This window comes from Manis javanica, chromosome 8 (genome assembly GCF_040802235.1).
Source record: "Manis javanica isolate MJ-LG chromosome 8, MJ_LKY, whole genome shotgun sequence".
NCBI lineage: Eukaryota > Metazoa > Chordata > Mammalia > Pholidota > Manidae > Manis > Manis javanica.
This window is the reverse complement of record NC_133163.1, coordinates 123054381-123070443: the sequence shown is the minus strand read 5'-3', so window position 1 is coordinate 123070443 and position 16063 is coordinate 123054381. Positions and strand designations below refer to the sequence as shown.

General features: G+C 59.8%; 1 protein-coding gene across 2 annotated transcripts in view; it reads left to right on the top strand.

Annotated features, from left to right (window-relative positions):
* CSPG4 (chondroitin sulfate proteoglycan 4) overlaps positions 1-16063 on the top strand; it is a 34410-nt gene that overhangs the window by 2321 nt on the left and 16026 nt on the right. The window contains exons 1-2 of one of the 2 annotated variants that reach the window (XM_073212204.1): positions 11506-11765; positions 15706-15869. In XM_073212204.1, coding sequence (XP_073068305.1) covers positions 11585-11765; positions 15706-15869 — 345 coding nt within the window. In that variant the 5' untranslated portion in view covers positions 11506-11584. Of the gene's footprint in view, positions 1-11505; positions 11766-15705; positions 15870-16063 lie in introns of those variants that run through there. The other variant, XM_037010199.2, reaches the window with a different exon arrangement.

Sequence of the window (16063 nt, the reverse complement as noted above, 5' to 3'; positions counted from 1 at the left end):
ACAGGGAAGGGGGGCCCCAGGGAGGAAGCAAAATGCTCTAAGTCCCACAGAGAGTCCCAGCGGACCAGGAAGAGCCCCCAGTGCTGCTCTAGGGAACTCCCACCTGCATAGGAAGCCAGGCAGCCAGGCGGGGGCGGCTGTGGCAGGGGGGGCGGAAGTCAGTGTCCAGCTCCTTCTGAGCCCTGTAGGAGGCTCTCAGCAGCGGGGCAAGAGTGGGAAAGACTGGGTGTGAGCTGACCCCGAGAAGGCGCTCCCCTCAGGGGAACAGCAGGAGCCCAACTGGGGGGTCAGAGGGAGCATGGGGCACACAAGGCTGTGGGCTCCCTGCACCTCCCGCAGAGTACCTGGTATGGAGAGTTCCTGCACTCTCTGGGTAGGGGCTCTGAACTGTTGGGAGTGCCTTAGACAGCAGGGCTGTCAGGCAGCAGGGCCAAGGAATTGAAACAGGGTAGATTCTGCGTAGCAGTTGGTCTGGGGGGACCAGTGGTGTTGAAGACAGGGTGTGTGTGTGTGTGTGTTGTGCCCTTGGCCTCTGGGGCAAGATAGAGGCCATGGGCCCTCGGCCCAGCCCACCCAAACTCTGGAAAAGCTGTTCCAGAACCCAGTATAGCTGAGCCCCCTCCTAGAATTTGCCTGCCCTACAGGACAGCACAAGAAGGGCCTTTGAGTGCCGCCTGCCTGGGGCCCTGGGGAGGGGGCCCTGCCAGGTGGGCCGGGTGGCTGGCAGTGACAGCAGGAGGGGAGGGGGGCATCTGTGGAACTCTCAGAGGAAGTGCATAGGCTTCATCTGGGAACTGGGCGTGCTGCCCAGAAGGGTGGACAGGGGAGGGGGAGTTGGAAATAGCCCTGATGGCCATGCTCACTGGCACGCACAGATGTGGGCACCCACCGGAGTAAGCATTACCATGCCCGCAGCCAGTCGTGCTCTCTGACCTGGGCTGGGTGGCCGGAGCCGGGGTGGCTGCTGCCTTTCCACCTCCATCTCCGAGCCCCCTGCCTCACAGACCTGGGCGGGGTGGCCCCTGGGGGAAGGACCTGATGGCAGGATGGGGCCAATGCCGCGGCTCCCATTCCATGCCAGGAGCACATGAACAGGGGGCCTTGGGTCCTGGACTTGTACCTGCCCCCCGTTGGTCCTTCTGCTCCTCCACTGCCTTATCCAGCTCCCCTCTTGCCTCCAACATGCCCCCTGCCCAGCATACGTTCAGCTCTGTAGAGTTTTCTAGAGTCAAGACTCTCCAGAAGCAGGCTTGAGGCGGGTCTCAAAAGCACTGTACGCCATTATTACTGAGGGTGCATCAGTACATTTTGAGTGAACTGCATCTCCATGAACAATTTTGCACTTGGGTCCTCTTTGGGGGAGGGGGCCCTTAGTGCCTCCGCCTCTCAGGGGGGCCCATACTCCAAACAGAGGGGAGGACAGAGCTCTTACAACCGAGCCCCTACCTCCAGAGACCCCAGGGGTCGCTGACCACGCCGTCCTGCGGCCTCACAGCAAGTCAGGAGTGTCTCTGTTCTGCAGATGAGAAAACTGAGGCTCAGAGAAGAGCCGGAACTGGTCTCAGGTCACTCTTTGGGCACACAGGCCGTGGTTCTCTCACTCACCCTGACAACGGCCAGCTTCCCCAGATCAGGTCAGGTGGGCAGCCACCCGTAGTGGGCTCAAGCCAGGGCTTCAGGCGAGAGGCAGCTCCCTGAGGCCCCCAGACCTTTGCTTCTGTCCCCTCATGCCCAGAAAGTGCCCCCGTCTCTCCAAACCCCCTCTGCTTTCTCATGGCACAAACAAATCCTCTTCAAAAAAGTCCTGCACCCCTCCTTCAACAACTGGGGTGGCCAATGAAGCCACGTCTGTCTCAGATGTAGGGTAGCAGCTCTGGGGGCTGCCATCAAGATAGCTTGGTGGCATAGCTCACCCACAGTCTGGACAATGCCTACCCTGTTGCCCATTCCTTCCTTCCTGCTCAGCTCCTGCCTATGCCCAGGCCCCCTCCCCGCCTGCAGAGGAGCATTGCCAGGCCTTCGGCCAACTAGTCGTGCTAAGCCATTCCGGTGTGTGTGTCTCTCACAGCTTAACTTCCATGGTGTGACGGTGAGGCTACTTCCCCTCCCAGACCTTACTGAAGAGACGCCCCACCCCAGGCCAGCCCCCCTGGTTCACAGGGAGAGTAGGGCCCAGAGAAGGGTGGCTGCTTTCTCAGAACCACCCAAATCTTTGGCAGGATGGGGGCTAGGCCTCCCTGCTCTTTGCCCTCGCACCCTGGTTCGGGCAGTGGCCTGGCTCACAGGACCGACGGTTCTCTGAGGGCACACTTCCCATCTGCTTTCCACAAGGGTTTCTACTGTCTTGCTGCTCACATAGGACTGAGCCCACCAAAGAGCACAGAGATAAATAGCTAAGCCAACCGAGGGTTTTCAGGCTGAGCCCGAGATGTCCCAGGGCCTTACATCCCGAGGCAGCGGAGCCCGGGGATGGAAGACGCCCGCCGCCTCCCGGTCCATGTGGAGCGCTTCTGTAAACACACATTTTGAGTAAGATGTGCTTTCTGTAAAGCATTCCGTGCTTTACAAAAGAAAAAAAGACTTGGGAACTTATGTTCTGAGTTGAAACCTACTGAGAGCAGGAGACGCACCCCAGCATCCCACTCCTGCCTCCCCCAGAACCAAACGGGGCATTCCTGCGCAGGCAAGAGCCTCTGCGCCACCTGCTTCTAGGTCCAGAGACACCATGTCTGTGCCGGGCGCTCTCTCCCACCAACACATCAGCCTCCATGTTCAAGGCGCTCCTATGTCCTGCAGGCTGGCTGATGAACCAGGCCACCAGATGACCCATAATCCAGGGCGCCCTTCCACCTTTGCTCCATTTGTTCTCTGCAACTGGTCTTCCCTTTTTTATCCCCATCCTGCAAGGTCCAGCTCCAGCGCTACCACCCCTGGGAGGCTTTTCCAGCCATCAGGTGCTGAGGGTCTCCTCGTGGGGCCCTACACTCCATCTCTGCGGGGTCATGGGTCATTCCCCCTACCCTCACCTGCCCTTTGCCCCCTGGTCCATGACCTCCATCAGCATGAGGCTCAGTGGGTGCATGGGTATGTGCACACGCACGGGCATGTGCACACACGCACACGCACACAACATTGCTCCGCAGCCTGGCTCAGGGCCTAGCAAGGACAGTGTCTAAGCCCTGAGCCAGCAGTCCTGGGGAAAAACCCCCACTCAGAACATACAGCCCCAGCCCCACCACCAGGGCAGGGCCTCCGGCTCCAGCCAGCCTACCCCCTGGGGAAATAGAGGGAGCCAGAGAGAGGAGACCAACTTCCGTTCCCACCTAACGGCAACCCCGTCCCGCCCACATTTCAGCGGGGGTAGCTATAAATATCAGTGGGCCCAGGACGCTGATTCCCATGACACGGGCCTGCCCCCCTCTCTTATGCGCAGCAGCTGAGGCCAGACTGGCTCTCCTGTAGCTGGAGGCCAGCCAGGCGCGCGCGCACACACGCCTACTCCCCACTGTGGTCAGTGGGGGAACAAGTCACCCTTTTTAGGTGTCAGAGATGCTAAGAATGAGCCCCCCACTCCTGCTCCTCAGTCCCGACTCAGGCCCCACATCTCCTTCCTCTGAGTCCTTAGCTCTGGGAATCTCTGCTGGGCTGGGGGAGGCAGGTGGCCAGACACTCAGAGGTAAGGGACATGGCGTTAGGGAGCTCAGGGTTTGATTCCAGCCCTCCACTCAGTGCAGGACATTGGGGGCCTTTCTGAGCCTCAGTTTTCTCCTCTTTAAAATGAAGCTAAGTACTCCCTACCTTCTCTGTGTGTTGAGGATTAAAGCGCTTTGCCAGCAATAAATGCTCAGTCGGAGCCTGCCCCTGAGGCTGTGGTTACTGTGTTGCTGCTGTCTCCTCAGGCGTGAGGGTAGACCCCGCAATATGGGGGCTTCTGCTTAGGAATCTCTGAGAAAGCTTCCAAAGCATGGGACTGAAGGTGGTGGCACTACTGGAGGGTCTGTGTGCGACAGTGATGTGGAAAAGCGGAGGTGGGCTCCCAACAGAGGTATGAGCCAGCTACTGCCTTCCAGCCCAGGACCCTTCAGAAACGGGGAGGTGTCTGCATACACCTGACTCCTGGGGCTGGGGCTCAGCGTGAGGAGGAGCAGGACAGTCCTGCCCAGACCTGCCCCAAAGCCTGATAGCCCCTCGGATGGAGCCGGAGTGAAGTACAATCCGTATGTATAGATGGAATAAGCAAATGACACTCAAAGCCTGTCCTGAGAGTGGCTTCCTGTGGATGGAGAGCATGAGCAGGCATCAGGACCTCCTACAGGACAGTGAGCTTGGAAGCCTGTCTTTCCGTGCTCTCTGCCCACCCCTTGGGGGCCCCTCTGGAGGTAGGAGCAGGAGGCCAGGGCCCAGCGATACAGACGGCCCCACCACCAGAGCGCCCGTGCAGCTATCACCACTCTTTATGCAGCAGTGGCGGCACCGTGAGCAGCAAAGGGAGTGAAGGACCCTCCCTGCCCTGGGCTGCTGGGACCAGGCATGTTGGTGATGCCCGAATCCATGTCTGTGGGAGATGAGTTGGCGGAGGTGAAGGGAAGTGAGTCTCAGGAAATGGCTACAGAGTCAGGGGAGCCATCTGGGGGGTACCAGCTGGAGAGGACACTGTGGATAAGAGGCTGACCAGCATCTGAGCCCTCAGGCCGAGATCCCAGTATGTAGACATCCTCTGCCTTACCCCCATATAGGTAACTTCTCAGCAGACCACTGGGCAGAGCTCAGCCAGCTCCCCAGATGGGTACTAATAGAATCCAGCCACCTGGCCCTGGGTGAGGCTCCATCTCTGAGCATCTGGTGCCCATGTGCTTCTGGCCACCCATCTGGAGCCCAGCTGAGCCCCTCCAGGGACAGGTTGTCAGGTGAGGGCCTATCCCTCCAACGGCTGACAGCCCTAAGGCAGTAGAGATGTTTCAGGGACCTGGGCCAGCTGCGTAATGGCAGCTCTTGGGATCCCTGGCCCTTCTGTGTGGCCTTCAGCAAAACTCTGTCCCTCTCTGGGTAAGATCTTCAATCTCCAAAGTCAGGTCTGAAATTCCAAGCTCAAGCCTCTTGGGAATAGCTCTGCTTCTGTCCAGAGAGAGCTGACTGCTTGTCTGAGGCCATACAGCAGGGCAAGCAGGACCTGGAAGGGGCTGAGAGGCTGCCCACTGCCAGAGCTCGCTGGCATGGAGAAACTACTGTCTTAAGTTGGCACTCTCATCCCCGGGGCTCTCCTGGGATGAGAATATGGGCTCCTCTCCACCCTGAGTTCCCATTTCCACAGCCTGGTTCCAGCCCCACCCCACCAAAAATAAACCCAGACCGCCCGTCCTGGACCAGGCAGACCCACCCAGCCCCTGCAGAGCCGGCTGAGTCACCCCTTGAAGTCGTTCCCTTTTTAACTCTCTGAGTCACCGGTTGTGGCTATGGCTCCATGACACATGCCCAGGGTACTGCCACCCCTCATCCCCCAATGGCACAACCAAGAGAGGGGTCTGAGTAGAAGCTGGCAGCAGGTATGAACCCATCTAGGCCTGGGGAACTCATCCCCTAACAAGCCAGAGCCCAGATCTGTCCCCAGCAATCCTGGCACTACCCTGCACCGTCTCCTAAAGACAGTCCTTCAAGGATCTTGGTGACACAGTTCCTCTGTGTTGGTTTATTTGCCCCCAGACAGGTCTAGGCCTCCCACCTGAGACCGGGGCCCTGGCAGGGTGGGAGTGGGCAAGGCCTGGCCTTCTGTGGTAGAGGCCACAGAGAGACCTAATTCCTGCCCTTCTAGATCCAGCCCAGACTCTGACCCTCTGCCCAGAGCAGCGTGAAGACTCTCTGGGGCCTTCAGACCTTCCCTGGCTTCCTCCATCTCGCCTGTGCTCACGGCGTGAACGGGCGGCAGACCCCTCTTCCCCTTCCCTGTCTCTGCCCTCCCATCCTGCCACTCTGGTAGTCTCGCTCTCCGTCTCTGCCTCCCCCGCCCCTGTCTCTGTCCCTGCTCCATTCTCTCTCATTCCCCTAGTCCAAAGTGCTCCCTCTGAGCTGGCACACCACCCCTTCCACAGGTCTTCTCTGTCCTCCCAGTAGGCAAAACACACCCTCTCCTCTGCCCATGCCCACAAGGGGCTCTGGGTCCCAGGGACCTGTCCTGAGAACCTCCCGTTCCCCCCACCCAAGTCCCCTCCTTCCCTTGCCCCAAAGCACAAGTTACATCCTGTCCCAGGGAATGTCAGGATCCCACAGGCACTTCCTTGGGGGCTGAGAAAGGGGGGCAGGGGTCCTGGGAATGGGCCTCTCCTGAGCTGGAGCCCGCACAGCTTCAGCCCCATCCATCTCCTGTCCGTGGCTGTGGCCTCCAGCTATAAATAGGGGCTCTGGTTCTATTTTCTCTAAAAACAAACACCAGACTCTGTCACCACAGGCCCAGAAAGGCACTCCCTGCCCGGGGCAGTCCCCCAGCCCACCCCAGCCATTGCATCCAGCCCCCTGCCTCTGGGCCCTGGATCCTGGAGGTGAGACAACATGGGGAGAGCCGGAGCACTCACCCAGGGGCTGTGGGGCAACTGGAGGGCGCACTACCCGTCTCCCGGGGCGCCTGCCTGCTTTCTTCCCATCTCCCTTCTCCAAGCGGCAATAGTCTTGGCCCAGAGGCTTAGTGTTGACAGAGAGAGGTGACAGTGACATCTCCCCAAGCCACAGTGAGTGTCTTTGCCCCCCAGACGCAGAGAAGGAACTCTGGGCTGTGGGGAAGAGAAGGGCAGGACTTCCTCCCTGAAGGAGTACGAGGGTATCTCCCGGGCAGAAAGGAGAGAAGGGCTTGCCAGGCAGAAGGCCCGGCCTCAGCAGAAGCTGGGGTGGGCACCTGGCAGGCTGGGTGAAAACCAGCCCAAGGCCTGGTGAGCTGGCACAGGGGCATTCAAGGGAGGTGAGCAGGAAGGCCTGCCAAGGCAGGGCAAGGTCGCTGAGCACCTTCAGTGCCGCGCCGGGGTCAGGGGCTTGATGGCAGGCGATGGAGAGCCACAAACGCTTCCACGCGAGGGACCGTGACGAGTGACTTTCGATTCAGGTTAATTGCGGCTGCCGTTAGCAACAGGAGGCAGGAAATCAATTAAGCCAGGCGAGAGATGGTGGCCATCTGCCTTGTAGGATGGCACAGGGGAGAGAGGGTGAGACGAATCTGAAAGAGAATTTAGGGGCAGGATGGATTAAACATGGGGAAGGAGGAGGGCGAATGTCCAAAATAACTGTCAGATTTCTACCCTGCGCAGAGTGGGTGGTGGGCCTTTATCTGAAGGCCAGCAGGTTGGGGCAGAGAGAGCCCTGAGGGTGCCTGCGATGGGAGAGTTTGGGTTTGGGGGCTCCTGTGGGCACTTCTGGTGTAGATGTCTAGGGGGCATTGGCAGGTGGGCCCGGAACCCTGGAGAACTGGTGCTGGTGACAGATGTGGGTGTGACAGCAGACAGTGCCTGAGGCCAGGGGAGAAAAGATGGGCTAGAGAGAGTGCAGTGGGGGTGTTTCTGACAGTCGGGAGGGGCCCCCAGAGTTGGCAGTTGGAAGGGCTAGGCAGAATCCTATTCCAAAAGGAGTCAGGCCAGCCCAGGGGAGGGAGGTGTCAATCTGGGGATCTCCCGGGACCTGGTTAGCACAGAGGCCACCAGCAAGACGCTGAGGTTTCCTGGTCTTCCCAGGCCACCCTCTCCTGCCAGCATGCCACCAGTGCTGGGAGCTTGCTGCTCGCCCTGTCTTTGGTCAGCTCGGCCTGATAGAAGGTTCCTTCCTCTATGGGCCGGCGCCACCTCATTTGGTCCCCGTACTCCCCAGATGCTGATGTCCCCTCCGCGGCACACAGGCATGGCCTCCTGAACGACAGGTGCCCTGGGCAGGAGATGCGGGCCCTGAGTCCTGTCCCACAAAGGTGGCTCCACTGTACCTGCTGTAGTGACCACACCTCTCCACCAGCCTCCCTGCTAAACTGGACTGGGCTGGCCAAGCACCAAGTTTGTGTCAGTCTCCCCACCCACGTTCCCCTTTCACTGATATTGGAGAGAGTGCAGCAACACATGGATGTGTGTGTGTGTGTGCGTGTGTGTGCACGTGTGTGTACGCGTGCACGCACTCACGCGCACATGTGGAGGGGCTCCCTGACCCAAGCCTCTGCTTCCCCCAGTCTCCCGGGCATGGGACTTCTGTCTTTGGGGGCATCCCACCTCTCTTCTCTATATTTCAGATGGGGGGACTGAGAGGAATAGTGGCTTCCCCAAGGCTCACAGTCTATTGAGCACAAGTTGGGCCAAATTGGTCCAGGCCTCTGTCCAGACCAAGTCATTGCTTCCACTACCCCCATCCTAGCTCACACAGTCACCATCTCCAAGCCCAGCCTGCCAGGCTGGGGGAAGCCCTGAGACACCTCCCCACACCCTGCCCTTAGCGGTTTCTCATCCCAGAGCAGACGGGAGACGCGGAGATGAGCAACAAGCTCCAACAGGCTGCCTGGCTCTGGATTCTGCCCAAGAGAGGGGTTGGCCTGTCAGCCTCCTGGGGGCAAGCTTCTCGCCCTGGGCAGAGCCCATGGCCCCTGCCTCTCTCCGCCCTCTTCCCTGACCTCCAAGATCCCTAGGGGCATGGCTGGCACTTAGAGCTGGTTTTTGGAAGATGCCACCCTCAGCCAGCCATGAAGAAGGCCCCTCCCTGGCTCAGCCAGCCTGGGGACCAGACCCTAGCCAGCTACAAAAGGCAGGCTGCCAAGCCACCCATCGAAAGCAGATGTTTCCCTGCCCTTCCTCACTCCCTCCACCTCCATCCCTGACCCTGACAAGAGGGAGCCCCAGAGGACCTCAGGACGGAAGGAAGGGAAAAAGTCTTCCCCGGGCAGGGAGCCAGTTCTCACACCCTCCTCCCCCTGGAGCCGGCAGCAGATGCTCCACCTCTGATCCACGTGCAACAACCCCACGGCTTCCGTGCGCCCCTCCCTGACACCACCACAGAGCTCTGCAGCCACAGGCTGGCTCAGGGCTTGTATCCAGCTCTGCCGCCACTCACCCTGAGGGCCTAGCACAAGCGACTGCTCACAGAGACCCTGCTGGGGGTGGAGGGCTGGGTGGGCTCACTGCCAGGTGAGAGTCCCTTATTCTGTGTCTGCCCTGCTGGAACCCCTACCTCAGCCTGGGCCCCTGAGATGAGGGTCCCATGTGCCCTCCAGGGCCAGGTGAGTGAAGGGAGAGGGGATGCGGAAACCAACCCAGCGCCCTGCACAGGGAGGAAAATTGCAGGGCCAGGAAAAGCCCCTCAGAACCGCTCTGCGCTGCAGCAGCCCCACCTCTCCAGCCTAGAGTCTGGGGAGCACCAAGGTCCCCACAAAGATTCCACTGAGGGCCCTGCTTCCTCCCCAGCCCTGCCCTCCAGCCTGGGTGGACCCTGGTGTCCTTCATCCAGCAAAGCCTCTCATGTTCCCTCCTGCCCCCTCTGGACCCCAAACGGCCCCAGGACTGGGACAGGGGGCTGGGAGCCCAGGGTGCCCACGCTGCCTCTGTCAGTGTCTGTGAACCAAGCTTGCTACCTCCCACCCAGCAGACCCGTGGTCCTCACTTTCCAGAGGGGGTCCCTAAGTCAAAAATGTTCCCCAAAGTATGCTTCTCAGCATGAGTGGCGTCCAGGTGCTCAGTCAGAGGCCCAGTAGCTAAGGCCAGTGACCAGGGCCAGGGCTGGCTCCTTGGCTTTTCCAGGGATCCAAAAGGCAACCAAATGGAAGGCCAGGCACCCTGAGAGTGAGTGTCGAGGCTCACAAGTTCCCGGAGCAAGCACAGTGCAGCGCGGAGCTGTGAGGGTCTGCCTGTGCGGACTCAAGGCCCAAGGTCCCCACTCTCTGCTGGGGCAGCTACCGTCTCCTGAGAGGGCGGGCTACGTCTCTCAGCTCCGTGGGACTTGGAACCAACCTCGTGTTGCTCCTGAGGCCGTGGCTGGCAGAGCAGAGGGGGAGCAGGCTGCCAGCAGGCCGCTGGGATGGCCTGGGTCATGGACTCCCAGTCCGCAAGCAGGGAGGCAGGGGAGCCCGGGCAGTGAGCACTGCAGGGGGGGCCACCTCCCAGGCAGCCCTGGCAGGCAGTGAGCTGTTGGGCTTGGCTCTCATGACTCCGGAGTCACCGCTGCACCTCTGGTCTAATCTAAAGCCTGTCTCTGTACCCTTCCTCCTGTTACCTTTGGGGCTAATGGCGGGAGGGGGGGGCAATAGCTTGGTTTGGGAGAACTGCGCCTTGGGGATCTATGGGACCTGCTGAAGCGGGCCTTGGCGCCTGAGTAGACACAGTGATATGTCTGGCCAGGGAGGGTCATGGTCCAACACCCAGAGCCAGACTGGACCCACGGCACCACATCCTCACCTGCCCCACACTCACCTCGACACATTGTGACACATTGCACTGACCCTCACTCAGGCACATTCACAGCCACACACACCTACGCAGTTGCGCGGGGGTCTGCAGGGGTCTCTTGGTCTGAGTTCTGTATCAGCACATCGCACTGCTTACCAGCCCTGCAGTAGGAGTGGGAAGCATAGGGGGCATCAGCCCAACCCGCCCTGGGGGCTGCAGCTCAGGATCTGAATCAGAGGGAACTTTGCACCCCCACCCCAGCCGCCTCAGTTTCCCTGGCCGGGCAGTTAACCACTGGTAAAGAAGAAGGAAATTCCTCGCAGGCACAAGGGAGGGGTGGGGGAAAATCTGGCCTGAGTTCTGGGGGACCTGGGGGACCTCAGGGGGCGCCCAGCTGCTGGGGTAGGCCCCTGGCCCATCCCTGCTCTCACACAGGGCGGCACTCAGCCCCCGGCAGGGCCACACACACCCGTATCCGTCAGGGAGACAGAGAGCCCTTCACCCCCGCCTTGGCCTCCCGAGAGTGCCGCACCCCACAGCCCCCCTCACCTCTCCTGCCCAGTGTCTGAGTCTGGGGCCAGGATCTGCACCCCTGGTGCCAAATCCCAAGGGGCTGTGGTGAAGAAGTCCAGCTTCACCCTAGAGCAGAGCTCTTCCCATGCCCAGCCAGCCAGCAGGGTGCCCCCCTCACCCCCTTCCCAGCAGCGGGCTCACTGCCAACACGCAGCCTCCTCCGTCCCTACTGGTTTTTCCTACTCCACCTCCTTCCCCAGGCCTGGGTCTGCATCCCTGAGTCCAGTGTTTGGAGAGGCGGGGGTCTTTATTTCTCATTCTCGGTTCTAAAATCTTTCTCAGGCTTTCTGCCTCTCCAAAGTGGGTCCCCCTTTTCTATCCCCATGGCTGCATTTCTGTACTTGTGACTGAATGAGTGAGTGGACGTGGGTCTCCCCGCTCTCTGTCCGTCTCTCATCTCCGGTTCTGTCTCAGTTCCGCTGGCTGTGCCCCCCCCCAAGTGTCCAGCCCTCCTGCTGCCCACCCTGACTGGGGCCCTGGGCTCTCCCCACTGGTCATCCTGCCCAGCAGCCCAAGCTCCCAGCTTTCTCCCTTATAAAGCCAGGCAGCAGCAGACACCCAGGAATGCTGCCCGTGACGCATTCTGGCCGTGGGGCTGCCTGTCTGCCCCCAGGCAACCAGGAATGCGGCAGAAGCGGGACACACGAGGAGTGACTGCCTGGCAGCGGGGGTGCCAGGGCCGGCGGGTCTCAGACGGGTGGCAGGGCTGGGAGCGGCAGTCTTTCTGCTCCTCTGTCAAGCTGCTTCTCCTCTGGAGGCTCAGTCGGTCTCTCTGGAAAGCGGAGGCCAGGCAGCCTACGGCAGGTGAGGGCTACAGAGAATTTTGATACTAAGGAACCCATCACCTGAGAAATGGGGCACCCAGGGCTGGGGAGGCCAAAGGCCCCAGGCCTGGCTCTCCGGGATGCTCTAGGGCAAGGGCGGTGCTCCCCGCTACAGCCCAGATGGCACGGAGGGAAGAGGGGCCAAGACGAAAGAAAGCAGAGGCAGAGACAGGCAGGCGTGACCAAGCGGCCAAGACACAGACGGGGAGATGGTCTGGCCGGCCCCAAGGGCTCTGGGGACTCAGGAGGACCGGTGTCTGCAGCAGCCCCCACACTAGAAAGGGCGCCCATCCTTGAGACCCTTCCCCTGGCCAGCCTGGGAAGGAGGAGGGAGCCCAGTGAGCAGAGGGGCTCCCCACACAGTAGTCTGTTGCCCCAGGAACCTGCTGACAGGCAAGGACTGGGCATCATGGGGACAGTGAACCTCACGCTTGAGCCCCCCCAGTGGCAGGGCCCAGGTCCCCATCCATATATGCTCTAGGAGTGCTCCCGGGGAGCCAGGAGATGCCAGCACAATCCATGTCCTGCCAGACAGTAGCTTGGCCTAGGTTTCATCTCCCTATCTGAGAAGGGGCTTGGCAGGGAAGGACACAGGCTCTTTCTGTGCCCCCAACCCTCATCTGAGGAAGAGGGGTGGAGCTGCCCCAGCCTGGGCCCAGACAGCCGTGGTCTGAGGGCAGGAAGGGTGGGAAGCTGTGGGACTGCCCCACCTTCAGCAAACTTCCCTAATGGGTGGGCACTGGGGCGGGGACCCTCAGGAAAACACAGCCCCTTTCATAGAGCCAGGCCCAGCCAAGTCACGGCGGGTGGGCACTGAGGGGCAAGACAGGCCTGGGCACAATCAACGCTCTGTCCTGGCAGCTCCCAGCCCACAAGCACGCACATGCACAAACACACAGTCTTATGCAAACCCAAAACACACTCCCAGCAGCCACCCACACACTTGCACACACATGCAAATAGGTACCTACACAGTCCCGGGTACTCCCTCCCCCGTCCCTTCTTTCAGAGAAACCCCCCCACTCTTCCTGCCCCTCCCATTGTCCTCTAGACCTCTCAGGCATCCTGCTCCTGCCACACACCAGAGAAGGCTTGGTGCCACCCAGGTAGCTCACACCATTAACTCTGCACACCTGCATTCGGGAGCAGACTCCCAGACCAGAAGGGAGCCTCAGGGACAAATCCCCAGGGGCAGGAGGAGGAGGGTGTGGGAAGGGGCGCCCATTCTACGGAATGCTGACACTGAGGCCAGAACTGGGCCCCTTCTCCTGGCCCAGAGGGCCACCCACACCGCTGCTGAAGGCCTGAACTGGCGTTTGATGAATCCTTGGTGTTGTTGAACTGGAAAGTCAATCACAGGTCCCCAGCCACTGCTGATGCCCCTTCTCCTGGCCCACGGCTCCCGCATCCCCATCAGGCCGCTGAGCCTGGCTTGGTCCTGGCTCCTTTTCCCTCTACTCATCCCTCTTCAGCTTTTCCAGAGCTTGGGTATCCCTGCCACTCTCTCACCTGGCCTTGCTACCCTCTGAGACTGCCTATTCTCCTCCCTCTCTACTCCTGCACGCCACCCTCACCTCTCCCAGGAAGCCCTCAGGACTGAGTCCTAGCTCCTTGTTTCTTTATCCTGCTCCTCCTCTCCATTCGGAGCCGCTCTCCAACTGCTCCTCCCAGGACCGGGGTTCTGGGTTCTTACAAGTGTAGCCCATCAGAGGCAGGAAGAGGTGCAGCAGAGGAGGTCGGAGGTGGGGTGGGGGTGGGGGTGCTGTCAGAGTTTCCAAAACTCTGGCCAGCAGGACCTCAGAGGCCTGTACTGGGACAAGGAGGCTGCCTGGCCTGTGTGCTTCCAGCTGCACAAGGCAGCTTGTGTGAGCCCATCCCTGCCCAGCCCCACAGGAAGCAGCAGGGCCCAGCCCCTCAATGGGTCCATTCAGACCCCAGCTTTCTGGAACGTATCTCTGCTTCCTGCCTCCCTCCCACTCCGGCCTGGAGAACCAGGCCAGACAGGCTGCTGCTCTCCCCTTCTGGGAACAGGCCGGAGGCAGGTGGTTCAGTGGTTAGAGTCAGCTATCTACTTCTGATCCTGACTGCTCGAGAGCCCTGCCCTTGACCATGCCCTGCCAGGTCTGCACCCTTGGCAGAAGGAAGTGTGGATGGGTGTGTGGGTGTATGGATGGCCCCACTTCCCAAGAATGATAGGCAGGTAAATGTTTAGCAACAGGCCTTCTGGGAGCCAAGGAGCCCTGATTGGTCATGTTTGCCCCTTTCCATGGTATAAATATTCCCACTGAGCAGCATCACCTGGCTCACAAAATTCCTACAAATTTAGTGATCAACTCTTGCCAGCTGCTATGAGCTCCAGGGGCCCCGTGCCCCCACCCTCTGCACTGTGGCTGCCCGCACTTTAGCATGCTGTTTTGTTCTTAAGAAGCAATGTCTTTGCAGATAAGGTGCCCCTGTGGGTGCCTGCCCTCTGCCAGCTCCCTGGTCTGCCCTTCACTAGCACGGAGGCCTGCTGGGCAGTACCCACCCAGATACCTTTGCGGTTCTCACTTGATTCCCTTAGGTTCCCAAACAAGGTTTCCAGGCTGTCAGCAAGTGCTGGCAAAAGGGGATAACTAGAGGGGATTTCAGCACAACCCAGGGGAAAGAGCACTATCTGCCCTGGACATCCCTCTGGGCAGTGTTGGGTGCCCCTTAGGGTCTGCAAAGTGTCACTTCTCTGGTGGCTGATGCTATGTCCTCAGGTCTGTATCAGCTGACTCTGGCTTGTCAGGGACTTGCACATACATGGCTGGTATCAGATTGTCCCTATCAAGGCCATCGGCCGTTGCTCACGCACATGGGTTTTAAGGGAAGAAGTGAATCACCTTCTTAACCCATTCCGCTCTGCTCCATCTCCAACCCTGGATGTCTGGGGGGCAGAATCAAAGTTGTATTTTTCCCTAATTTCTACAAAAGGAAGGAAACAGAAATTGTGGCAGCAGGTTGGAGGTCAAGAAAGGCTGATTTCAGGAAACGACCTGGAAGATGTGACAACTTAAAAAGACCAGGTGTGGGGGCAGGAGTGTCTCTGAACAGTGCCCACAAACCCTGGAAAACCCCAAATGTGGCCTGCTGCCTTGGGAAGCCCTCTGCGGTATAGCAGCCCCTCAGCCCCTCCCAGGCCTTACCATCAGCCTGGCCGAGGCTTGGAGAACTCAGCGGTTGCCCTCCCCGGCTCCCTGGCCATGTTGGAAACAATGGGGCCTGACCCGACTGCTCACCAGAGGCCATTAATAGCACTACAGCACGAAGCAGTGTGTGGCAGTGGGGGAAGCGTCGGCCCATCTTGGGTCCAGCACTGTGCGTGATCTCCATTTGGCCTCAGGGCCTTTGCTTCTCCAGGAACTTGGCTACACCCAAAAAGCAGTCACCCCCACCCCCAAAGACAGCTGGGAGCATGGCCCAGAAGAGTAGTGGGGATGGGTGAACCGCCTGTCTTAGTACGACGACCAGGCCCAGCCATGGCCACAGACAACCCGCGGAAGTGGGCAGAACATGGGAAAAGCATGGCCCAAGAGCTAGAGCTTAGGGCACTTAGAAGGATGTTGAGCGGGTATCAGTTTGGGGCAGGAGTGGTGCTCTTAAAATTCCATTCCTGGGGTCTGTGACCACCAGGCTACACAATGAGGCCAATGACCATTTCCCTTTAGGCCAGGAAGGGGCCTGAGTTGCTTGGAATTGCCGGATCTGGTCTCCTTCAGAGTCAAGTTCTGGGCTGGGCACAGGATGAGGCTCTTCCCTCTGATGCCAGAACCAAGCAGGTGACATGGGAGAACCATTAGGATGCACCAGCCTACAACCTCCTCCCTGCAGCCCGCCGTCCACTCCTACTCCAGGCCAGAGTCTGAGCCTTGACCCCAGCCCCCTCTCTCACACAGCCTCTTTCTTCGGTGAGAATCACCTGGAGGTGCCTGTGGCCACAGCTCTGAAGGACATAGACCTACAGCTGAAGTTCTCCACATCCCAGACCGAAGCCCTGCTTTTCCTGGCAGCAGGCCGGACAGACCACCTCCTCCTGCAGCTCCACTCTGGACGCCTGCAGGTCAGTGATGTTTCCCTGCTAGACTCCCTTTCTAGCTCTGAATGACTACCAAGTGGCGGTTTAACCTTGTATAAGACACTGTCACCCTGGGGTCTTGAGTTCTCCACAGTGAGATGGCAATAGCATTGCAGATGTGACTCCCTCGTGAGCTTGTTCTTCCCGCCTGCCCTCCAACCTCACCTCTCACCCAACCC